Raw genomic sequence first — 27,303 nt, 5'->3', positions numbered from 1 at the left:
GAATATATTTCACTGATTATTCCTAACTGAATAATTATTTTTGTGATAATTAATGGCAAAACTATTAGTCTGGGTCGAAACACATGTAATAACAAGCTTTTTTTGTACTTTGGTACAACTATATTTTCATTTATTATTTTATAAAAAACATTAGTTTTATTTTTTTTAAATATTAAATACAATATTAATCAATAATAAAGTAAAATCCTTAGAAAATGATGTTCTTGCACACCTAAATTTATATAACAGAACTTGTACTTTTGCAGTTATGTAACTAATTTTCGCTTGATATGGGCTGGTATAAAAATAAGAAAAGTCATTATGCACAAGATGCAACTTAAAATAAAAAAAATAAAAACTGAATCACTTGGTATTTTATATTAATTATAATAATATGCTTTTACACTGTCTTTTTTTTTAGCTGATTTGTTGGAATTTTAGGACTTCACTTCTATGAATATATGTATTATCTAAATAACTAATGACATTATCTGTTAAAAGTTATATTAACTGTTTAAATTATGAATGGAAGTCGATGTAATTAGCCATAAAGATTAATAATAAATATTCATTTGATAATGGCGTATGACATATTTTATAGCTTATGTGTAAGCAATATCTGATTGAGTACTTTTCAATTTGTAAAACAATTATGTCAAGTTGAGGTTGAAAAAAATGTGAGATAATTTTTTAATCCATTAACAGCATATCTTTTGACTTCAACAATAAATGTTTACATTGTTAGATAACTTGGTTTAGTACCAAACATTGCCTAGAGTAATTAGGCATCGGCTAAAAAAAAAAATTTCCTTTAATACTTACCCCCAATCAATCCTTAGAATTATTTGCCGTTTTTCATGAGTACAATCAAACCTAACTAATCAATACTCATATATTTTATGTGCTCGAGATTGAAAAATAAAAAAGATTATATGTGGATGACTGAAGAGTAATTTAGTCTTAAGATCGCTCCCTCATAAAAAAAAACAAAAGTTCAATTAAGATACCAACGTTTATATATCAAATCTTAAGATATATTGAAAATACACATTAATTATGATATGATATACATATGTACATAAGAGACCAATCACAAAAATTAACAGAATCAGTGCTCTTATTGTATATACTTGCTGTATTTCATTAATAAAACCAATTGTTATTTTTATATGAAAAATACTCTTATGATTTACATTAAGGAGCACTATATATAGAGCAATATATGACTACATTGTTATTTTTTAGATCAAAATATGTTTATGATATACATCATCGAACACTATATAGAGTCTATTTGGTGACTCGTTTTCATATATTCATACAGACAGACAAACTTGGTTTTACTAATATTGATAAGCATAGTAAATTATTTTTTTTGTAAATTACATTAAATTTAATATTTGAACAAAACTATAACATAATACCTCGTGATATACATGTGTATACACATAATTAAAATACATTCAGATTTACTTTGTTTAATTAATCTATATATTAATTTTTTATTTTTTTTTATTTTCTCTTTATATAAATCAATAATGCAAGCTTGATATGGACAACTTCATATCATAATTTAAGTTATTTCAACATGAGAGAAAAAGACAATTTAAAAGAATGAAAAAGTTTAATAAACAATTGATCAAAGTGATAAACAAAACTGCTTCATGTTAATTTATGTATAAAGATTTGGCAACCTAATATAAATATCAGAGTAGAATTAGTTAAAAATCTTTTGATCTTCAATGTAACAATATACGTAGTTTAGCAATATATCAATTTGACGTGGCAGAACCGTTAAGAAACACATAAGACTACTCAAATTTACTAATTAATTGCATGACAACATAGCTACAACTAGAAAAAGGATTTGTGTATGTCTGTGAGACAAAAACCGAGGATAGACTTATGGTAAAACTCTATTAGTACCATTTTTATATCAGATGCCTCTTAAATGATTTTTGCTTGAGAAAATAAAATACGGCTATAAAGAGGAGAACATTCTACATTTAAAATAGCATTAGTGCAGAGAAAATATGATCATTTTATTTAGATTTAGATATATTTATTTTAATATATATTATCATAAAAACATATACTCAAGATTGGCGAGAATTCTTCTTTTGAAGAGAAATGTAAACAGATCCACGATTTAATTAATAATAACAAAAAAAGGGAAATAACATACACATTAAGTGTTTTTATTTTTATAATTGCTTAATTTTAGTTTTTTCTTTACAGAGATCCCTTCTTTATATTTAAAACTATGCAACATCAAAGCCCAAATATATAATTGTTATTTAATCCATCAAACAAGACAATTATTATTAAAACCTTTAACTACAACAGTTTTGGCCTTTAAAGTATTTTTTTTTTTAAAGCCACGTTTATAAGAATAATTTCGATTCAGAGTCATATTTTAAGTTGAAATAACTATTTAGAAGAAAATTAAAGGTAATAACAGTGGATAGAAATATTACACCATTCAAAAGATAAATTATTCATTATGTTATCTTGAATAAAGATCCTACAAAATGTGTCTAATCATACAAAAATCAAGTAAAATGAAAGATCGTCTTTAGCAGCTAATATGTTTTGTATTCATTCTTCATAAGTTTTATATTATAGATAAAACTAAATAATAAATGTGATAACAGCTTAAAAAGATTAGCTCAAAAAAAAAAGTCAACTTTGATCATCTTTTCCGTTTAATTTCTAATTTCCTCATAGAATATTTAATAAATAAGCAATGTAAGGATGCGTTAACAAAATTCCAATTTAAAAATAGGTTAGTAGATGACACTATACTACAAAACCACACTGTTTTTATATGCCCAAGAACAGTATATGCTCCACTTAGTAGAGTTTGATCCCCTGATTTTCCTTCATAAAAAAGCCATACCATTTTTTTTGTTATTATTGGCTATTTTTAAAGTTCAAAGCTGTTTTAAACCCTGGTGTTGACGATAGGAAGAAATTATGTTAATATATATTTGAAAGCCGAATGTTAAGAAATTCTAAAAACAATTTGAAAAAGTATGTGGCCTGCTTATAACTCGAGTTATCTTTGTTTAAAGTGGAAAATATGTGTTTTTTATTCAGAGACTCATAGCATAGGACGAATTGATTTAAAATGTTTAAAAGTATATTAATGGTAAGCTGAATATATAAGCTTCAAATTAAAAAAAAAGAGCCTCCCCAAAAACGCTGTATATTGTTTTCAATTTGACACAAAGCCACAACTATATTTATAGGATAAAACTTATTCTTGAATGAATCTCAAAATAATAGTCCATATATAGCGGAATGTCCCAGCTAGAAGAAATGGAAATATAGAAAGAGAAAAAGAAAAATTAGGGCGAAGAAATTTAAAAAATATGAGATGCAATCCATCCTGAGAGTATAATCCCGAATTCGGTATTGTTGTTCATCAATGGAGAAGAGTGCATTTGCAGGAAGGAATCACTGGCAACGAAATCCCTGCTGAGCTGTCCCTGGCCAGTAAGATTTGGTCTGAGGACTCCCTTGAATGTCTGTCTTTTGGAATCACTCACTCACCACGGGTATGCAATAAGTAATGTTGTATCTATGAGGCTTGAAATAAGGATGCATGTGCGGTATAACTCTTACTAGGGAATTTTAGAGTCAATGTAAAATGATCAATCTCTTTTTTGAGTTTAATCTTGGATATGTGTTGATGGATGGTGGTGTTCTGCTGAAGGTCTAGCTAACTAACAATTGTTATTTATCTGATCAACGTGGAGGCATCTTAGTATCATGGGAATATGAACCCTTGATATACGATACCAACATTTCTGGATAACGCCTCTTACTTAAAGAAATTAAAAAATGTAATATTCACTTTGATTTCAACATCTACAGATCCTTTTCACTAACGTCATGAATGGCATTTAAATTGTATAGCCTTTTTTTAAAGGCCACGAGCCTCTGTGAGAAAAAATAAGACCATATTTGGAATCAGGGCATCAAATTCTATTAGATTGAGCATATACTGTTTTTGTAGCATTTTTGCTTTTAGAAAGTATTATTTGAGTAAATGTAATAAGAAACTAATATTTTATAGGTTAAGAGAATAATTACAAGTTACATGTCTTTGATATCCAATGTAAATATTTGATAAAGATCTATTCATTTAATCACTCATAAAATCAACTTATTTCTATTTAACTTCGGATCTGTTCACGCAGAAATTTTAATGCTAATTTGTTAACTATACCATGCTAAAGTTAAAAGTGAGAAGGAAATAATAAATCAATATTGACCTTTGTTTTTTTCGGCAGCAAATCTTTAGTAGTTGTGTTATTAAGCTTATTATTTTGTTATAGCTATAACATATTGCATTCAAAATAACTTATCTTTCAAATGATAGAATGTTTCTTATCAATTTTTATTACTTTTAATTTAGGTGTATGGGATCTTAAAAATGATATTAAAATCATTTGAAGAGGTCAAATAGTTTCTTTACTTTTTTCTCTTTGTTCTTTAATTAAAATATTATATTATAAGGATACTTACTTATTTCAAGTTCATTCCATCAAAAAGAAATTTATGTGTAGATATACCTACATAAACTTTTATGATTTTATATTCTCAAGTGATGTTTACAATATTATAGTATCATTATTTACCTACTTCAAAAATATATGTATTTATATAAAGGTTTTAATAAATTATTTTTTGCTTCTCTACAATAGAAGATGAGAGGAAAGAGTTTCTAATTTAATTTTACTCATTTCAAATAACTTACAGGTCAACCAGATCCACCTCGAAATTGTTCCGTTGTCAATCAAACCCACGATAGTCTTGAAGTGGATTGCGAAGCAGGTTTTAGTTCTGGCCTCAAACAAGAGTTCCACATGGAGGTGTTTCGTGCAAAGTCCAGACCTGAGCATCAGCTCTTAATTAACATCACGGCAAAAACACCTAAACTTGTTGCTCGAGGACTTCCACAAGGGCAAGCCCTATTTCTTCGGGTTTATGCTTCCAATGCGAAAGGGCGAAGTCGTTCTTCTACTTTTGACGGGTATACACTCAAAATGGCGGATAAACATCCAGGTAAGTCAATTGAGAGGAAGTTAAATTAATTCAATTAATTATATCCTTCCTTTTTTTTGCATAATAATTTTTGGGTTATAATTAATATTAGCTTAATACGATTATATATATATATACCGGGTGGCCCATTGAAATCTAAGCACTTACTAATTCAATTATAAATGAAGATTGAGTGATAGAAATGAATTCTTATTTCGATATATTAATGCATCAACAATTATTTACAAAACAGAACAAATATAAGTTCTCTAACTTACGTAAAAGTAGAGAAAATGACACTTGAACGTGATCAACGAATTTCCATTTGCACATTCCAGGCAGTTGAGCATCTCTAAGACCACCGTTTAATAAGTTAGCAAGTCCAAAACGACGCAGAGGTAAAAGGGCTCTATCAAAATGGCAAATTGGACCCAGAGATGTTAAATAAAATAACCCGGGCCAATTCCCTCGGTGTTTAACACCAGACTATCCAAATATGGGTTTGAAAGATCCTTGTCAGGGTGGAGAGGCCACTTTTGGCAACAGTAATCAAAGAAACCTATCTGCTTCGTAACATTTCTCTTTTGAAAGAGTTTTTAATCAGTCTGTTGGACTCTTTTTTTGACACTTTTGGCCACCTGAGCCCTGTCACCAACCCCCCTCGACAATTCTTTTTGGATGCATGTCGAGGAGAAGGCTCGTAATAACCTTCATCCAAACACAGATACCCTCTAAACCACTGTCAGTCACTACTGGGAAACCTAGAAATAGGACTACATCCACTGCAGGTGCCAGGCCTTCGGCCGCCGTCTGTAATGCCATCATTGTCGCAAATGACAGATACATTCATGATTAAGAGAGTTCAGACACACATCTATTTATAGTATTCATTTTGTTAAAATTTTATGGATTACCAATAAATTATATCTTATTTAAGATTCAGATATAAAGTGTTCCGATTTTAATCGACCACTCGGTATATATATGTATATCCTACATACATAACAATATGTCCCTATTCGTTTGTATTTATAAAATCCAATTAAACTAGACTATTTACTGATAAAACTATATTCATTATATTATATTTTCCTCTTTCTCTATGATTATTTTAATTAAACAATATATTTTAGAGATACAAAATCAATTTGACATTATTATTATTGGAGCAAAGATATAAATAGAAAACATTCATCATATAACACCCATTATTAATCTATCTGGCATCTTTATATTCAACAACCAAATATCAATATTTATCATTTGTATCATACTATCTACATATATAATATATTCGTTTTTATTTCCCATTAAAATCCTGCCCCCCCCACCCCTCATACAAATGAAAAAAATTCAATTTAAAATAAAGGAAGAAGAAAAAACTTGTAGTCTATTGTAGATCAAAATTATAATTTAATTTACTATATTCTTTTATTAAAAAACATAAAGTTTTTATTCAAAATTAAATAATTTCATTTAATAAATTTTTATGCAATGGCAATTGAATCGGTTTTTTTATTTATTTTGTTACAAGAAACTGTCTAAAAAATAAGTATCATATATTGTTTTTATAGGATGAAAGTGATGTACTTAATGTTGTAAATAGAGTTGTAACTTCTCAGCACTTTTCGTGAGTTAAAAAAAGAAATTGAAAGAAAGGCAAAGTAGCCTTGACAATTGTAAGATGGTTTAGGAGGAAAACAGTTTAGCTGTTACGATGTTTCATTAGATCAGCTAAAAGAAGCTATTACTATGGGGGGAGGGGGAAGAAATAAATAGATAAAGACATTGCCAGGAATTTTTGCGTTGTCAATTCTCAATTATAATATAAGTCCAACAAGGACTTGCCCTTATAATTATTGTTGTGTCGGCTATTATTTGGGAAAACGACCATGGTCTAGTCGAAATAATTTTGTCGGTCCTAAAAAAGGTAAAATTGATTCCTAGTGACGTCATTGAGGGTGTTTTTATTCTGTTATATAATCGTGATATAATTAGTTATATAACAAAGTTAAAATATAATGTAATGGTACTATATTACATTATTATAAAAATGCTAAAAGGTACTAGGAGCGTCCACAAGATTATATTTTGGGGAGCATGGCTTTAGGATTAAAGAAAAAAAAAATAAAGTTTCAAAGATCTGTAACTATTCACCAAAAATTTATTTAAAATATTTAATTTCTTGTAACAAACTTTCAAATATTCATAGCTATTCACATACAAATTTAATTTTTTTTGGGAAAAAATACTAAAAATCACTAGTTGTTCACATACAAAACTAAAAAATCTACAGATATTAAAAAAAACTATATTTTTTGAGAATTTTTTTAAAAAATTCCCAGTTGTGTACAAAAGTTTCAAAAATTATATTTCTAATATTAAGTTGTTTGAAAAAAATTTCGGAAATGCATAGTTATTTAATAAAAAATTCATAATTCCACAGCTGTTCACCAAAAAAAAATTTGAAGAATATTTGATAAATTAAATTTTTTGGAATTTTTTTTTATCAAAAAAAATGACAAATCTACATTTTTACTCAATTTTTTTTTTTTTTTTTTTGGAAATTTGGGGAGTGGGCAAGGAGCGATCCCAAGGACCAACAATCCTAAAGATCCTGTCTTATCGGTCCTAAAACTTGACTGGACAGGTTAGTTTTGGATCAATACGACATTACTAAAAACTTTCTACTCACCCTCCCTCCCCCCTTAAAGCTTTTCAATGTTACTTCCCGTCTTTCATAAATACACGTCCTCGTGGTTACTTTATATGTATCTTTTCTCGATTCAAGAACTAAAAAATAATGATAAAAGCTTAGGAAAAAACATAAAATACTGTTTATGTAGCCCTCAACTGAAAATCTGGTGTAGAAGAAAATGCTTATTATTTAAAGCTTTAATTATAAATCATACGTAGAATGTAAATGTCGAAAATAGAGTGGATCTATTAAAGAATATATATAATATAAAATATGATTTACACCTATTTCCGCTAAAATGGAAGAAAGGAAATTATTTATCATAAGAAAATATAACATGTAAAAAAAGATTTGAAACTTTCATTATGTCAAGTTTCTAGTTGTACTTACAAACTTCACAAAAGAAAAGGACAAGAGTAAGGCTAACACTAAAAGAGACATCCTTGATTGAGTGATTGATGAACTACCTATAAAATACTGAGTAAAAAATTACAAAATAATATTTTCTTCTACCCTTTCCAGTTGTTGACTCCCACCACACTCATTATCCTGGGAAGTATGAGGAAGGCGAACAGTGGTCAATGTTCCTTGTTATTGTTCTATCAGCAGCCCTAACACTTCTCATAATTGGGATTGCCATCGCCTTACTTGCCAAAATAGGAAGAAGAAATGAAGGTGAAGGTGCTCCAGTAGGTCCTGGAGGATTCATTCGTGACACAGGGCATCATTATAGAACAGAGCATCCTCGCCTGGACAAATCGTTTGGCGATACTCCCTCACTTATGGAACCAGATAAAAGTCCGGATATCATACCCCATTTTAACGCTTCAGGTAAGATAATTTTAAAAGTTATATTTTACAATATTAATTTTATCAATAAAACCTTTCTTTAATATAAAGAAGAAGTATAAAGGAACGGCATTATAGTGCTGTGGTCAGGAACCTTTTTGGCTTAGTGAGCCATGAATGCCAAATATTTTTTAAATGTAATTCTGTTAAATATACAATATGTTTAAAACTAAATGCAAGCTTATTCATCCATTTGATGTAAGAACAACACTTTTAAAGTACAATAGTCTCTGAGTTCTTTTTAATAAAGTTCTTTGTACCATTAACGCAACTTCTGGTGCAGTATGGTTTTGCAGATGGTTTTTTAGTCTAGTTGATACCTAAGAGGGTTAAGCATCATGCAGGTCTTGAGACTTCCATCGGTTAAATGTGATCGTAGGTTGGTCTTAATGTTTTTTAGATGTGAAAAAGACTGCTCAAATACATACGTAGAGCCAACATTGTCCGTACAGCTATAATCGTACGCTGCAGTCTATTAATAATAAGTAAAAGTTGAATTAGTTGAGACAGATGAATGCTTAGATAAAGTCCTTATATCTCATGAACAAATAATATATTAACTATCTACAAAAATGCTATACGAATATTTTTTTAAACCAAAACAATGAAAGACAAATTTACCCATAAAAAACTTCTGCTAATTTATTCCTTTTTTATTTTTAAAATATACTAGATATACTTGGTGTAGAACTTACCCATTGCTCAGAGTTATTAAGTTTTGTTAGATAAGTCAATTTTGCCTAAAACATATAGAAGATAATTAATAAAGGAATCCTCAATATCACTCACCTTTTTCATGAGCACACTTACAAGTGAATACAAAATACATAAAGGATCTATGTTACTTTCCTCGAAAATGAATGAATCCTTATAGTAGCTTGAGAAAAGAAAATTAATATGGCATTATGACTATTGAGACAGGGAGAACTAAGGTCTCTATAGCTCTACCTTAAAGGCACACAATCAATGCTTTCCGAAAAATGTCTGCAATGTTTCATCAACATGAATATATTATTATTTCTTAGATAAATACTAAAATTGATATACATCAAGGAGAACCATAGACAGTAAGTACACCCAGGAGTAAATATTTGTTTTATAAATATATATTATAGTACTGTTATCTCATACTACATTCGACAAAGTTTTTTAGTAAATCGGCAACAACAACAAAATATTTTCACTATTTCCTCCATGATTAAAAATTTTTATATCCTGGTCCTCCTCTGTGAATTCAATCTTCTTTATATCTGAAGCATCTGTCGCCATGATCTCCAAAACTTCAATAAAGTTTGTTGATACAACAACGTTTCAGCCGTCAAAAAAAGAAACCCACTCAGACAGCTGCATATTAACAAAATTGACTGTACACACAAGTGCTGATTTGATCTTAACGCCCTGTAAAGTAAAATCAAAAAACCAGTATTTTTTTACTAGTCAATATACCAAAATAGGTATTAGTATTTCAAGACTTTTTCTGTATAAATATCTAGTAAATATTTTGCATATTTTATAACATGCCAAATTTGTATAGATAACATTGTCCATGAGTCAATGTTTTTATGACAAAATGACAATACAAATAATGGTTCCAATAACAATATGATATAATACCCATTAAAACACCTAAGTACCGCTATAGTACCAATATGCCAAACAAAACTAGTGTAATACATCAAAATGAATTTTACTACCGAAACTGGTGCAAAAATATTGGTGCCGTCACGAAGCCTTCATTTGATTTTGCAAATAAAAAAGATCTAAGTTTATTTTTGTAGTTTGAGCGTTTCAAAAGTAATTTGGTATAAATTTTTATTTTTTCTATTATTATAATAAATTTTTTTATTGGTCTCTGGCAAACCTTGAATATTTCAACTTTTTATGATCATTACAAAAAATAAAAAAGTAATAATACTCCTAAACATAGTAGAATGATGTTTCAAATATAAATATAAATAAACATTTCTCACTCTTTATTATAGCACTATTTCATATATATCTTTTTATACTCTTATTATTTTGTTAAATTGTATAGTTTATAACGTTTCTAAATTTATATCGAGTAATATGTTATTTAGTATACAAAAAAAAAAAAAAAATTAACATATATGTATATACTGAAAGTAATTGTTCTTACAGCTTCTCCACTTTCAGTATTATTCCTATTGTACAAACATATTACTATTGTTTTTCCCATAAATTTAGGATATTAGTTTCCCGTAAGAATATTCTTCTTCTTTTTTTTCTAAATATACAGACACTGTTGGGCATTCATTTATTGAAAGATGCATTGTTACGTTAATACATCCATTTTATATAATATTATAAGTAACTGTTTCATATACTTATGAATGCCCATCTGAAAATCTGATAAACGACTATTCTGTTCAAAAAGTTGGTAAGCCATTTTTTTAATTCAACAATAAATATAAAATTATTCATAAAAATACACAAAAATTTGTATAAATGATTGGCGAAGTAGAAATAGTAGATTAATTTATTATTATAGAATTTCTAAGAAACTAAGCATATATTAAAGGAAAATGAGGATTCCAAATTTACTCTGAATACAAAAAAACATATTTCGGGTTTTAAGGTCAAGGCCGAACTACATATAAAACATTTAATGGACAAATTTTCCTTGATATAAGGGCTGTTTAATCATGCATTATTTTGATTTACTCCGCTTGATCATGGTATTCTAAATACGTGGGAGATTATCGACATCTTATGTTTCTTTTTTTTCCCCACTTGAGTGATAGATAATTCTTCTTATAGATACTTTATATACTCACAGTTCTTAGTGCATATTTGTTGATAATTCTGCAAAAATAAATTTATTAAAAGATATTATGATAACGATTGAATTTTCTTTTTATTATTTTTGTAAATTTGAAAAAAAAATGCAAAAATAATTGTTGAAATTGAAATGGGATATTATAAATATCCAACTCTTTTGCCCTTAGTTGGTCCAAAAAAAATACGGGATCTATACATAGAGTATCTTTGCTCTATCTAAAATGTCATTACCTTTTTTGCAAAAAACAATATAGAAAAAAGGACAAAATCATCTATTAGTTAGCCATAGCAACTACTATTCATCTCTTAAATACTCCAAACTATCATTGCCATATTATTTAAAAAAAAATTTAAATGAATAACATATTGATCAGAATATTAAATATTCCATTGTATTTTATTCTATACCGTATTATCATATTGCTTAGTAATATTTAATTAAAAGCGAAGCAATAAAGTATTTCTATATGATAGCCAAAATTTCTTCATAGAAATAATAAAATGGCCAATATATTTACAAAAAGGGATCAACAATAAATTGTATTCTAATCCTTTTGAAAACGAAGCATAAGTGTAATATAATTTATTACTTCTTTTCATTTATCCAAAAAAAAAAATTATTATGAAATAACGTAGTAACGTATCAAGTCAGACGAGTGAATCAACAGCCGACAACAAAATACAAGAGGTATTTTTGTATAAGCTAGGTAATATAATGTCATCTGACTTTTGCTTTTCATTCATATACCTAGTATTGAAATTCATTTATACATTTTTTGACCTTTATACATAAAAGCTCGAAATTTGATTGCCATTTAAAAAAATCAATTTGATCTAATGTAATACAATCTACATCGTATAGATAATTATACTTTCATTAATTTACTCCATAAATAAATATTTTTAAGTCAACTTTTATACAACAACTATCGTAAATAATATACACTTTTATTATAAATATAGTATACACGTATTTTAGGGACTACTGTATAACATTAAGTATTAAAAAAATGCTACAATTATGTTTAAAATTCTATAACGAATTTATTGTGCGTTAATACAAAAATCAAGAAAAGGAAACATTCCCAATTTAAACCTTTTGAAATTATGCATTTGTACAATTTAATGTTTCTAGAGCATTTTTCACCTAACTATAGGTATTGTATTCACATTTCTGGGTGGTACTGAAATACACAATAACGTTAGTATAATATAAAGCCTTCATTTGATTCATGTCACTTAATTTCAATCCAATATGGTTTTCCAAATAAAATCAATCAATTCTAACATTTGTTACTTGCGACAACTCCAAAGTATTAATTGGAATTATTTGTTAATATATATGGACGATAATTTATGTAACCCAGAAAATAAAAATATATATTCTTTGAGTTATTATTACATCCCTCTTATTGAAATTGAGTAAAATCTCTAATTCTGCTCTCATGTTTTTTTTTTAATGTTTCATTAATTGGTCAGATGGAGTTGCACTGATTAAGTATAAGTTAACATTAAAGTATTACATTTACTCCGTCTGATATAAGAATCTTCTTTGAAGTCCATATACTGGGTGGAAACTTGTCATTTACACACTTGGAAATAAAATATCCTGCCATCTTTAATTACATAAATAACAAAAATCTTTATTATTTTTTCTCATACATAACAAATTTCAAATTGAGTGCATCTATTCAGGCCCCATTGGCCTCACAGATGGCGACAAGCCTCTTTCAAAAAGAGTTGCAAATATGGCAAATGAATTTCGGTCCATGGAAGCCAACTCCCAAAGGCCTTCATGGCTTCAAAGTTTTGGGGACGAATACTACAGCCCCTCCTCTCGATATGCAGCTAAAAGGAAAAGGCGAAGGGTGTACAGAAGCATACATACTATTTGATGGTCTCATTTTCTTGTCCCAGAAAACGATGTTATTAATAAAAATGTTTTAGTAATTTGCGGAGTGTGAGCAGGATCCCATCTCGCTTCAAGACAACTTTGCCGTCGGAGAACTTTTCTTGGACCCAAGGAAGCCGGGTTGCCTTTAAAACGTCGATTATATGGCTAACGTGAGCCTGGGTGCGCAGAGACTTGTTAGGTTCTTCTTGATAGTGTCCTTGAGGATTTCCGCAATCATGAAGGGTGTTTTCCCGCAATGTGTTCCTTCCTCGTTATTGTCTTATTGTGGTCTAGCCTCTTTTGAACATTTTAAATCGTCTTACTAGCCATTCTTATAAGCCTGTTCACCTCTGTTGGAGTCAAGAGAAGAGTTGATGTCATAAACCTGAAAATCTTGCTGTAATGACATTTTTTGTCCGATTTAAAAGATTCAAAAAGTAGCAAGTGAATGAGATGAATGGATACCAATCAAATTACAGAAAATTATAATTTCATTAAGCAGAGCCTCTTAAATATATATAATAAAAGTGTGTAATTTTCAAGTTTCCACTCGTTGCTTAAAGTATATTTCCTTTTTCTAGTAACGATTGAGTTGCACACCTAGGCATATTGAGTCCTGGAGAATAATTTATCCCGATTGCGTTGTCCATTGAGCGTCTTTCTCTCGCCTCTATGACAGCCCTAAAATTCATCTTCTTAATAAGAAAGATTAACAATGTTGACTCGTTTAGTAAGATAAAAGAATTTATTACAACTGCAAACCCGTACCTAGCAGTACATAACCTAAAAATAATCACAGCCCTCAAATATTTTTATTTTAAATTTGTTTTAACATTAGTCACAACACTCTAAGATTTTTATTATCCACTTATATTAAAGCCCAACCACCAATATTAATATGAACAAGGTACAGTCGACGTAACTCTCCACCCTGTTATCTTATCCGTCAATCCTAAAAAAAGGGAATAAAATAACTAATTGCAGTGATATTGACAATATAAGTCGTAGACACAATTTCAAATAGTAATTTTATTGTTTGAGGGCCTCTTGCATTTTGCAGACATAGAAAAAATCAAACGATCACAATGATAGAGGCAATTGTAAGTATATCTTTGTTTTTAAGAATGTCATAAGTACTGGAAAAAGAGTATATAGTCCTTGCAATGAAAATAATACAGATGATGTAAATCTCTGGCCAACAAAGCCAATTATATAACTTGCAACTCCTACCGAAGATAGCGATAACATACTAGCATACGGTATAGATATGTGCCCAAACGGGGAATTGGCAGTAATAATCTTTATGTCAACTTGAGTAACACAGAATGTTATGACTAAGGCCACTCCTGTGGCTGAAAGGCTACTATAAACTTAATAAACCCTCTTATGAATGAGGATCTTATATAAAAAAAATCCATAGATGCCTCTGATAAATATCTTTCTAGCTTGCTTTTGTGTCTACATGACTCATTTTTATAACGTGGTTAGTGAACTAGGTGAAAAAGAAACTCAAAACCATAACGTTCATTATTCATGACTTACTCTTGAAAAAATATATAAATTATATTATTCAAATATTGTTTCATTTTTCTTACTATTTCATCCGTTTTATAGACGTAAACATCAATGAAAAAGCTACAAATACTTCTATCGATATAAAACATCGACATTAAAAAAGATTATTTTAAAATAATCTTCAACAACAAACTTAATAATGTATTAAAGTAAATTTTTATTTTTAGCAAAAACTATGAATATTTCATGGAAATATTCAGTTTTTGCGAATGTTGGAAATCCAATTTGTACTTATCAGTTTGGATAAAATTACGTCCATTAATACAATATTACAATTTCTTACTTTAAAAAAAATCCAAAATTTAAAACGAAGGAACGACGTATAAGCAAAACAGTTAGTTCAATAAACAAAACCTCAATATAAAATTTATAAATGTACTAACAAATCCTAAACAAGGTATTATGACGATAAATTAATAATTGCATATTATCAAAAAAATTATTGGATAAATTGGCGAGCAAATGTAGATTCAAATCAAAAATAAGCATTTTTATAGATCTCAGGCTGTGTAATATCCTGGTTCACTAACAAAAGCTTAAGAATTTAAAAAAAAAAATAGCTTAAGAATTAAAAAAAAAAAAATAACTTAAAAAAATAAACTTTAAATGTACATCCACAAATTAATAATTCTCAAGAATGCACTTTCAAGATAATTACCAAAAAAAAAAAAATAATAACAGACTCGATTCACAAAAACCAATCATTAAATAATATTCTTACTCTTATACATATATGAGTAACAAAGTTTTGATAAACTGCTAATTGAAGTTTTGGTAATTTACATAGCAGTTTGTTTCTTTTCAGATTATTTTTTTTTTTCTATAGAAAAAAAAATATTCATAGCAGCAACAAATAAGTATATTTTTCTGTTCAAAAAATAACAATATTAAGTACGACTTTTTTTCTAAATAGAAGCACATATCATAGGAAGAGTATACTTTTAATTATATCACTTTGTTTTTGGCTTTAATAATCTATTGTGAAGCAAATTAATATATTTTTGTAACCTTAGAGTAACCACTAGATTAATACATTGTCAGAATTTCCATATTGTTTGAAATTATAATCCTTTTCTTTTTTGTTCTTGGACAACAAGGATGATCTATATTTCAACTTAATAATAAAATGAAAATAAAGTTAGTGAAATCAATCATATATATATATATATATAATCAAAGGGATAAAAAAAATGATAGGCAAAAATAATAGTAAAAACTTGTCAAAAATACTGAATTGAAGAGTTTGTTTTTTTAAAAGGACTATCCGTTTTAAATATGAAGGTGAAGATTCAGAACGGAAAAAACTCTTGAGATATCTTAGTCCGAGGAAGCACATTTCTTTGTTGTAGCTGCGTTAATAATCTTAACCACTTTCCCAAAGTGAAAGGCTAAAAAACCATTTATCCCAAAGTTACCACAAAACAAAATGTTCCTTTAAAAGTTCGCCGATGGTGTTACATATTGACAAAGCGGCTCGCAGATCAAAGGAAAATGAATGGTTGTCTTGTCCTTTGTCTAACAAAAGCCACGTTTGCGTTTATCTCCTTAAAAAATTTCACCTATACTTCTAGAGTGAATAAAAGTATTCTATACTGTAGCTATTTTTCTGATGCAGATAATAATGAATTTCTCAGAACCCTCAAACTCTTTGTAAGAGGGTTATTTATTGTCCTTCTCTCCAGGTATTTAAGTAAAGGGTACCATGTCGGAGTTTGACTGAATTTTCTAAGATCTGACGTACTTAGTAAATACAATCGAAGAAGTATTGTCAATGCAGGTCTTGGAACAGGTACGTAACTCCAAAAAGTTAATTTGAATCGTTCGAAGCCCCTTATATCTATGAGCTCATTTGAATTTGCTGTTTCACTTACAAAATCAACTACACATGCCGGGGACTCATATCAGAGAGAAATAATATCCGGTAAGAAAGTCCCAAGAAGCTACTTCTCGAAAGAGCAAAAGACGCCATACTCTAATGAGAAAATCAACAAAACTGGATGAATTAGTCCATAAAATAAAGAAGAGGTTTAAAATGGAGAGTGTACCTATATTTAAGTCTTATATTTGAAGAGAGTCCCGTGGATTCAACTGATCGATGGCTTCAAGCTTATTTTTAAGTACATTGTTCTAGAAACCTGTTATGTTTTCTATTTTTCTTACCGTGGACTGAACCAATAGAATTGAGCTACTTTTGAATAACGTCGAAAGAAATGTATCGTTAAATTGTTATTAAGTAAAGGTATGAAAAACTTGTATACCTTTTTTGTTTTCTATTAATTTGTGACACACGGGAAACCATTTTTTTAATAAAAAGGATCACCCTTTTTGTTTTTCACGCATTATTCCAGTTATGAGGTTTTTTTTTAAAATTTTATCCCTTAAGTGATTTTACAACAAAACTTATATTTTTCTATTTTTTTGCTAGTCATTGTCCTCAATTTAAAGACAAAAAATAAAAATTGGTCGAAATCGAAAATTATGAGGTTTTTTGTTAAAAGTTGAGAATTTTTTTAATAACTGTTTTTTTGTTGATTTTAATACAAAAATGGATTTTCTCAATAAACACCTCCAAAATTAGATTTAAAACTTTTAAAAAACATAGACATTTGTATTTTTTATAGAGGCATAATAATTTACAAGTTAGTTGGTTATAACTAAGAAAATAGCGTATGTTTCTCTTTAATTATAGATTTGCATTTATATTTATGATTTATTTACCCAAAAAAATGTTAAACTGCTTCCATGGAGTATTCCAAAATTAATATATCAAATATGATACGTGTGACGTGATTGAGTTAAATATCATATTCATTTCCAAAACATTTATTGACTACAATTTTTTCTATTTAATACAATGTAATAGAGATTAAACAATTGAAAAATAATGCAGTATTGAATGAAACATACGTATGATATGAGTGACAGAGTGGTTATTACATATATACAAAATTAAGTTGGATTAAGCGCAATATTTTGCTTGTTCATTGACTTATTTTTTATTATAAAAATAACAACTTCGTAGTTTATAGGAAAGTTATAATGAACTAACCGTCAATTCACATATATATTGTAAGTAAAAGTATCCTTTGTTATTTTTCTCTCTTTACATTCAAAAGACATATATATATTTATATGATTATAAAAATCAATCATTTGAACGTCTGTTGTTATATTTATGGGCTTTTGAATGTATGTAAAATGTACAAATTCCTTCAGAGCATAAACACAAATCAAAAACTTTTCCATGATTCGTTTTCATTGTTCTTTTAGGGTTCTGATTACCTTTAAGTACCATATACTCTTAAACAAATGCAGAGTTGTCATTTCATATCGCTAGAGGGGTTCTCTGTGGATTCAACTGCTCTTCCCACATGAATCACATTTTCTATTTGAATCACTCTCTTGTCGAATACCAGTTGGGGTAGTTTAGTTGACCATGTATTTTTAAGGATAGTGGTCACAATCATTTCGTCCTCATACGAACAACCACACTCCTGAAAATTAAATTTGCACAACCTTGTTTGTGACCTAAGAGGCATTAAGAAATCATCTATCGGCTCTTCACGAATTTAAATGAGTTCGATATCCCATATTGCTAAAAAAACAATAACTCTGTCGATCGATGTGAAGGCTTGATTCGTGGTACGTAAAAGTGCAGTATATGTGTTTTCTTCTCCCCTCCCCCCGGAACGATATTTAAATTATTCCTCCACTGTTGTACTTCAGGCCCTGCACAATGAAGCAATAATGCAGAACGGCGATCGGGGTTCACGGTGCCAAATAACTTATCAATTCGTCGCTCCAGTACGCCCAACGATGGCCCCTACGAGGTTCAGACAGATCAAATGACGGATATGTAATCATGTAATGTACCCAGAACATTTGGTGTGCCCTTTATAACAGCCGTATTTTTTTTATGTCCCTTTAATTTGTAAGAAGGAGTTCCACTGATTAAGTATAAGTAAACATTATAGTATTACATCCTAACCTAGAAATGTTTTTGTTGAAATCTATATACATAACGTACCTTTATTTCTCTAGGAATCGCCTGGGCGCGAATGCAAATTGAATTCCAGAGAATAACTTATCCCGAGCGCATCGTCCATGAGCTATGGCGATTCCATTCAGCTATATCTTGACAACCAAAATCAAATGTGCTCGGGTCACAACTAAATGAGATAACGTGGTCATTTAAAATAGAACTTAGCTTTTTTTTCATTCCCGAAGTTCCTAGTCGCGGACATGCTTCATTCTTGAGTATTCCTTAAGATTCAGCCTTGGGAGTAATTTTGCAATCTTAGTCGCCCAGATAAAGTGTTTTTACCTAACAATATAATCAATACATTAATATTCAGTCTCGTTACCAACCCAATGGTTAAAAGGAATATAAAGAGAGGTGACTCCAGACGAGGTATAGTTGAAAAAGAGTATATTATATGGCTGGACTTACATACACGGACTAAAATATATGAGAGCTCTAATGTTAGAGGGAAGTGACCCGACCCACGGGAAAAAAAGGAGTGACTATGTAAAATATAAACTAAATTTTATAAAATCTTAAAAAAAGTACACATGCTAAAACTAATGTATCAAAAAGGACAAGACACTTCATATTTATATATTAATTAGTTTTCATATATTTATCTTTGTTAATTGTTAGAAACTGTAATAGTTACTTTATTTAAATATTAAAACTTAAATTAAAATATTAAAATTCTTACAAAATTTGCATATTTATACTTATCCCTTATCTATTTTTTTCTCTTTGTTCAAGAAAAAAAAATGATAATTTGCAAGGGGAAATAAAGATAAAGAGACAAAGAAGTTTTATTTTATATTTCGATGGCAGGTTTTGCAGAAATATTTTCTTCAAATAAAATATTTGCATAGGAACATTAGAAATACTAGACTAGAATTGTTTGTAAATTATATGTAACTTTCAAAATGTTGGTAGCCGATCTATGCAAAAACTATGCTTGAAAATTGATATATTTTGTTTTTGTATGTAGATGGTTTTGTGGCAGTCTTATTTAAAATTGAAGACTGCAGTCCTGTCCAGTTCCGTCAATAAACTTATAGTGATGGCGTCACTTAACTTTATTTATTCTTTTTTTAATCTGTTCTAGTGCAGACAGTTCTAAAGACTTACTGTCGTAAGGACTGATAGGACCAACAAAAAACTAGCCGTGATCAGAGAGTCTTGTTTCGTGAAAGAGGTATCCTTTGTTAAGTATCTAGGGTGGGGAAGATAAGTTATCTTTTTTTAAATAGCAGAGCGTAATAGGATCTTAATGGTACGTCTCTGATAGAAAGCGATGAGACGAAGTGTTTGGATTTTGCCGTTATCTACTTATATAGGAAAAAATAACACAAAATTTATTTGTAGAATTCACAAGTACTTAATCAAATAGTTGTTGGAAGGATTCCAGATCTCATATCTGAAAATAAATATCAGAAGGATATGAAGTGTTTAAAGTTTCACAATGAACGAAGGATTTCGTGTTTTGAAACTTCTTTTAACTATTCCCAAGTTTCAATTACCCTTGTTTATAATTAAGTGTATATGCTTCTTAAATCTCAGATCACGGGGGATGTAAATTCCTATGTCTAAGTAATCATCTATCACCTAAAGACTTGGGTTTATATCTTATGGGTGTGGGATAAAATGCAAAGTTTTTTAGACTTAAATCAGCACATTTAATATTTGCTAGGGAACCAATCCAAATTACAACTCAGGAGCTTCAAAGTTGACGCACAGGTACGTCCTAAAAAATATCCTTCATTGTTGGTATAAATAAACCATGTATTACTCTAGTATAATTTTGTAAAAAAAAATTAGATTCTGAAATTTTTTATGCTATATATCAAACTAAAAAAACGTTTAATGTTGGATTTTTTCTCTCCCACTCAATACATATAAAGCAAAAAAGTGTGTGCTGCACAACCGTACTTTATTATTTGATTGTTCATAAGAAATAATATTTTTTGGGAGAATAAAAAAGACTCAAAGAAAAAAGGCTACAAACATATCCATGGGGGAAAAAATGATAGCCTTAAATTTTGGTAGGTTTAAAATTGTCAAATACGTTATGTCTATTGTTTTATTTACGTCATTATAAGGTGGGGGATTTTTGTAAAGACATTTTTCAGTATTGTTCTCCTTGTGCTCAATAACATACCCTTTTTATATTATGCTTTTGATCGGGGATATATGATAGAATGAATATTATAAAAGTAAATGTTTTTATGTTTAATATTTCTATGACCATCTTGTCTCTTCCTTGCTTAAAGTATCTTTAGGGAAAAATATTTTTATTAATTGCTCTATTTTTAAGTAGGAAATCTAATTTTTCCATAAAAATGAGAAACTTAGAGACTTCAAGGCAATGCACAATCTTTAAGCAATCGATCAATATAGTTCAAACTAAATATTTTTTCATCTTTTACATTGTGGGCTTTAATGAACGATGTTTTTAACCAAGTTTTTGAAAAATAACATTAATTGATTGCATGTGGCTTTCTTAATCTTGAGAAATTTTCTTAATACAGCATTATTAGTGATTCTTTGGAGTTTTAACTCAAAGGGTTTGTTTTTTGGTCAAATATAATATATAAAAAGAGTTTCTCATAAATATAAAGAAACTTCATCCTTTGAATTTATGAAAATTGGTTTAAGTGTGTACATTTTTAAAGATAATCTTATTAATTGATTAAAAAATATATTGTTCATTTGCGAGTTTCTTATTATATTAAACACATGGATAAAAAGAGAGTCTCTAAGTTTATGTGTTACATTAAGGCATTTATTAAGAAGGTTAAATATTATGTTAGTATGTGCATATGCTAATAATGCAATTAATAATAACATGTAAGATGATAACTTTTTTCTTTTTGAAAGTCATGAAGATAAAAATAAGTTTTTACATTGTGTATCTATTGGGATAATGATAATATTATTATTAGATCGGAATATCTTATTTTGGTTGAGGAAAAAACTTATGGTAGGTGTAAACTAAATTAATACACGGTTTGCGTATTATTCTGGAATGTTTTATTCATTTCTTAAGAGATATGTTACAAGTAAATATTTTCCTATTTAATTATATCACCATCAACTGGGATATTGTATTAATTCTCCTAAGGAAAGGCACGCATGACTTACGGATGTCGACTGGATCCATGTCAATCCAGGGCTGGTCTACAACTGCCATAATTGACTCCAAACTTCCATTGTGTTCGGTTCTTGATTTCATCTCAATTTGCAATGAAACTGCAGACTCACAAAGGTTTATTGGGCTTGTGTCAATGGCATCAAGTCACACAGAAAAGCTCAAAATATAAGCCTTGATAGAAAAAATACAGTCTCTCATGTACATGGTAAGAGCTAATTAAAAAGCAATACCTTGAGGGATGTAGAAGAGGGCTTAGAGATTAATATCAATGATGGAGAGTTTTAATGAGAATGGAGTATTTATTAAATCTATAAGAAGGGCAATCCGTCTGCCGAATAAAATAGGGAGTAACATAAAATTATTATTAATGACGTATCGAAATTCGTAAATTAAACTTTTGTTTTATTTCGTTATAATTGCTTGAACAGTGATCTTATAAGAAAAATATTAGTTGAAATGTAAATTATTTTTTAATTATCTATAATATTATTGTTGGATGAATAATAAGTACTGCTTTTTATTTTTATAATGTTTATTATACGTCAATAAATTTAGGTTTTTTTAATATTATAAAAATATATGATTTGCATCTTGGCTATAGGTTGGCCCTTTAACTTTGTTCACTAATTGATATTTTAACTCATAATGACTGAGTGATTTTGGCCGTCTGTACAGGAACTTCGTCCTCCTTGGAGACTATGCTGTCGTAAAAAAGTTGTAAATACATCAGGAACAGTCTTCCTGTCCCTTCCGATTACCTGTACAATAATGTATATAACCTGTATACCTGTATATAATATGACCTATCTTAACTTAGTTACGACTGATATTTTTATAAATATTATTTAGAATGTTAATTTTGAAAATCAGTCACCTATAACCTCATAGTTTTAAAGTTTTAAATGTTTAGTTTACACCCAGTATATATGAAGTAGAAAAAATAAAACAGAAAGTACAAGAAGTGTCTTTCTTCATATCCCCATGGGACTTATAAAAAAATAAAATTACTTCTTACAATTTTTATTAATCTCTGCACTATAAGTTATTGTTCTTTTTCAAAAAAAATAAAAAATAGATTTATGATCGTTGTAGAGTTAAATAAAAGAAAAACAAGAAACATAAAGTTGGTAAATGGTCAAAAAAACACTGGAGTCATTTTTTCTTTTAAAATAAAATATATTCATTGCAATGACACAAGACTCCATAAAAATAAAGCTCTAGAATACGGGATCAATACCCCAATTTATGTCTAATTCCTAGTATAAAGGTAAATTAATACTAAATGTATCTTGCATGAAGATAAATTAACCCATTGAAACTTGAAACATTGGATGAATTAATATATAAGTAAAATTACTGCATGCCATGGTATTACACAATAAGACTGCTAAAACTCTTCCTTTCTTATTAGAATGAGAGAGGTTGTGTTAAAAAAACACCACGTTATGTGTGGTATTTATCATCGCTCTCAATACAGAGCTATACGCCAATGACTATGTTTGCTACTTTTGTTGAAGTGAGTGAACACACATGTAATGACTAACTGATTTCTCTGTTTGATCTATTTTCTATTGAAAATAAATAATGGACACTACTTATAGAACTGATATATGTACTCGTACCAACTGTTCTTTTTTTTCTTCCATTAAATTCAACTTTTATCGACAAAATTAGCATTTTCTACTAATGGCATTCTTAAGTCCTTGTTTAATTTACCTAGATGCTCAATATCACAACAAATGATAGGATCATAGGGTTTCTTTAAATTTTTAATTATGATTCCAGAATATTGAGGGGTGTAGCGATACATTGGAATAAGAAAAAAATAATATTTTTTGAAGTAACGGAATTGGTTTTGATTCCCCGGTGCCTATGCAAACTTATTTTTTATATATTATTAAGCTTAAACAAATATTTTTCTAATTTTTTATATTTTATTCTTTCAAATGGTTGGCCAATAAAAGGAGGATAATATAAACTATCCCAAGCTTAAGGCTATGGCTTCCTACCTTTAAAAGCCTTGGATAAAATTATTATTGTTCCATTTATATTTTGAATTATAAGAAGATCAATAATAATAGACCTGGATTAAAAAATTCAGGTCATGAGATGTCATTGGTCTGAAATTTCGGTTTTTAATGCTATTGTTAGTCCTAATATACAAAAAATGACTATTAAAATTTTCAACAGAACCTTTTTAAAAAATGCAGGTTTTTAGGATATTTTTACAAATTCCGAGCCATATTATGCCGTGAAAGAAATATATTAGCAAAAATTAAAGTTAATTTCGATTGATCAATAATATGACAGTATCTCAAAAATGTAAAATTGTAATCAAACAAAAATGATAATCTTTTGAATGCACAAATGGCATGCAAAGATAAATTAACGCTAGAGAACCCTGTAAATATATCTCTCAATTACTTGATTTGGCTCTTTAAGACTGACTGCCTAAGGAGCTCAGAGTTATCATATTAAAAAAACGCCAAAAAAACCCACACGAATTTTCCTTTCTAAAAACGATTTTTTTAATGTTTTTATTAACTTAGTTGACACAAAACCTCTAATTCGCACACAAGTTCAAAATTTAATAACTCTGAATCATGAACTGCCTTAACACAGTTTGAGTAAGAACAATTCGTCACTTTTTTATATCCTTACAGAAAAATAACATATCCTGTAATATATTTAAAGCAGCAAATAGTAAATGAATTCACAAATTCTTGCATACAGTTAAATTTATTTTAAATTGATATATATTAGTTTTCACGATTCAGTAAACTTTGAATATATAATTTTGATTTATATATGCTAAGAAATTGAGTAGAAATACTTAAGAGTATTCAGTAGAGCGGACAATATATATAGCCAATAAATTGACTCTGGACTTTTATAAGTACAAAGTAATCACTAGTGTGTGAAAGACGAAAGTTACAATAATAATTTGTTTTGTAGTTCAAATTGTAAGTCCTTCTTGAAATCGGAATATAATGGAAGATCGATAATACGAAGTTGGGAGTGGGGGGTTGTGTTCATTTCCTTCATCTTAACGCTCGTTGCCTCTAATTTAATGAAAATTAATCATGCCTATGCTGTTTTTCTCCCCAGCAAGCTTCAAATTATCATTGCTACCACGTTAATTTGTTGATGTTTTGTTCTTTATCATATTATAAAAATCCGTGTCCAAAGTGAATTTGTAAGAGTTATATTTGAAACCCTGAGAGTCATACTCTAAGAAGTAGTTGGAGAAAATAACATTAATATTTATATACTCTAAAAGATAAACTATTTTTTATGTTCATACCTTATTATTAAACAATATGCAAGAAGACAACTACCACTCCTCTCCTCCCCTTCTTTATCCTAGTCATCGTTGGATTAGATCAATAATTTGGAAACATAAAGAAAAACCCTTTTAGAAACCACAATTGTGAATTCCAAAATTTGTTAATAACTCAAAAAGCAATAAAGTACCATCCAAAAAAAAATTAATTCAGGAAGTATATAATAAAAGAAGAATTTGAATAAAAGGTGAGAAAACAAGATAATTCAGTACCTGAAGGGTAAAAAGTTTTGATTCCATAAAATTTATGTAAATGTTGATTAAATAAAAGAGCAATAAGTTTTTTATGTTTCCAATCTTTTTTGATAAAAGTTATTTGTTAAATAAATTTACTTTTTATCTCTACAATTTCACTTTTTTCGCTGCCATCAAATAAATAGTCTGTCGCTCGTTTGTACAATGCAATTTTTATATTAGGTATTATAAATAAATAAAAATACTTGCAAAAGTGGTTTTTGGGCTCTCTTTGAAAAATTGTTCCTTTTATTGTCCTAGAATTTATTGTTATACATGTATGTTGAGACAAGAAATAACTTCTAAATGAAACGCTTACTCTTTTTTTTTTTTTTTTTTTTTTTTTTTTGACCAAATAAAATCTATGTCTTAGAATACCATAGTAATGAAGTAAATAAGGAAATGGAATTAGAACAATCGTCGAATTAATGTCATAAGGAATTATTATAGGTATATTGAAACGTTGATCTAAATAAAAATTAATATAAAAAGTTATAATAATTCCTATGCAATTCACTCTTTTATTTCAAACTATTTTTCTAATAAAAATATAATTTAGTTGGTCTCAAAAAGTAAGTTACAAAAGTGTACTTGTTCAATCTACTGGGTCAACTGTTATTATTTACTCATCTCTATTATGCAAATTTTGAAAGATTAAGAGTAATTTTGTTACAATGTTCCCAAAATCAATAATTACCTGTTGATTGTTAAACAAAACATTGTCCTCCTTTCTTCCATGAACACACAGTAGGAAGAAAATGGAAATCGCAGCTCTCTTCTGCGCTATATTATCCCAGAAGGCCATCTGGAAGCAAACTGGGGCTTTGAGGAAGACAATTTACAATGTATCCATCTGGTTGAAGGTCGGGAAGGAACTCAGATACTCTCTAGGAGCAGGCAGAAACCCCTCCGTGTCTGTCAACCACCTGAAGTCGACCTTCAAGAAAAAGCTAAATTCCTCAATTGTTGACATAAATAAATTATTTATGAAAAATACAACCCACTTTACGCATTCCAAATATTTGTTTTTTTAAATTATAAAATATATTTGTGATACACAGCTTGGATTTTTAGAGTCTGAGGATCTCTCTGTTTTGGACTATTAATCCAACTTACATTATATTATCTAACTTGGATACTTCACTTGATAAAAATGACTTATTGAAACCATTGTTAAAACATAAATATAGAGTTTTAACAATACATCTCATTTGCTCATATAAGTTATAATTCACATTATTTGGATTTTTATCACTACTGCTTACTAATTTTCATTCATCAGTTCTATTAATGTTTCTACTCTCTCAATTTCACAAACAAAAACAATATTTTTTAAAAGATGGAATAAATTTTACTAATATATTAGATAACTACTAAATTACTCAGTTATAAACGAGTTGATTTTCGTAGGAACAACTGGTCGAATAAAAGGTATTTAAAATACACAGCCCAATCTACAGGTAACCTGTGTATCACTAACAAGTACATTTATAGAAAAAATTTTAAAAATCTTATATTTCTATATACCAGAAAACACTCCCTTTCAATTTTTCTTTCTCCAAGAAGAGTAGAATCGAGTAAAATCCAACTTACAAAATGTGAATCAAATGTTTGGAAATCAAATGTTTTTAAATATCACTACTCTACACATACTTTCTTTTATTTGGAACATTTATTTTATACCATT

General features: G+C 28.8%; 1 protein-coding gene across 1 annotated transcript in view; it reads left to right on the top strand.

The window, feature by feature from the left end:
• LOC121118659 (protein turtle) overlaps positions 1-27,303 on the top strand; it is a 212,302-nt gene that overhangs the window by 174,687 nt on the left and 10,312 nt on the right. The window contains exons 9-10 of the mRNA XM_040713250.2: positions 4,768-5,073; positions 8,273-8,581. Coding sequence (XP_040569184.2) covers positions 4,768-5,073; positions 8,273-8,581 — 615 coding nt within the window. The remainder of the gene's footprint in view (positions 1-4,767; positions 5,074-8,272; positions 8,582-27,303) is intronic.

The sequence above is a fragment of the Lepeophtheirus salmonis genome, chromosome 5, assembly GCF_016086655.4.
Source record: "Lepeophtheirus salmonis chromosome 5, UVic_Lsal_1.4, whole genome shotgun sequence".
NCBI classification, from domain to species: domain Eukaryota; kingdom Metazoa; phylum Arthropoda; class Copepoda; order Siphonostomatoida; family Caligidae; genus Lepeophtheirus; species Lepeophtheirus salmonis.
This window is presented reverse-complemented; position numbering and strand designations above follow the sequence as displayed.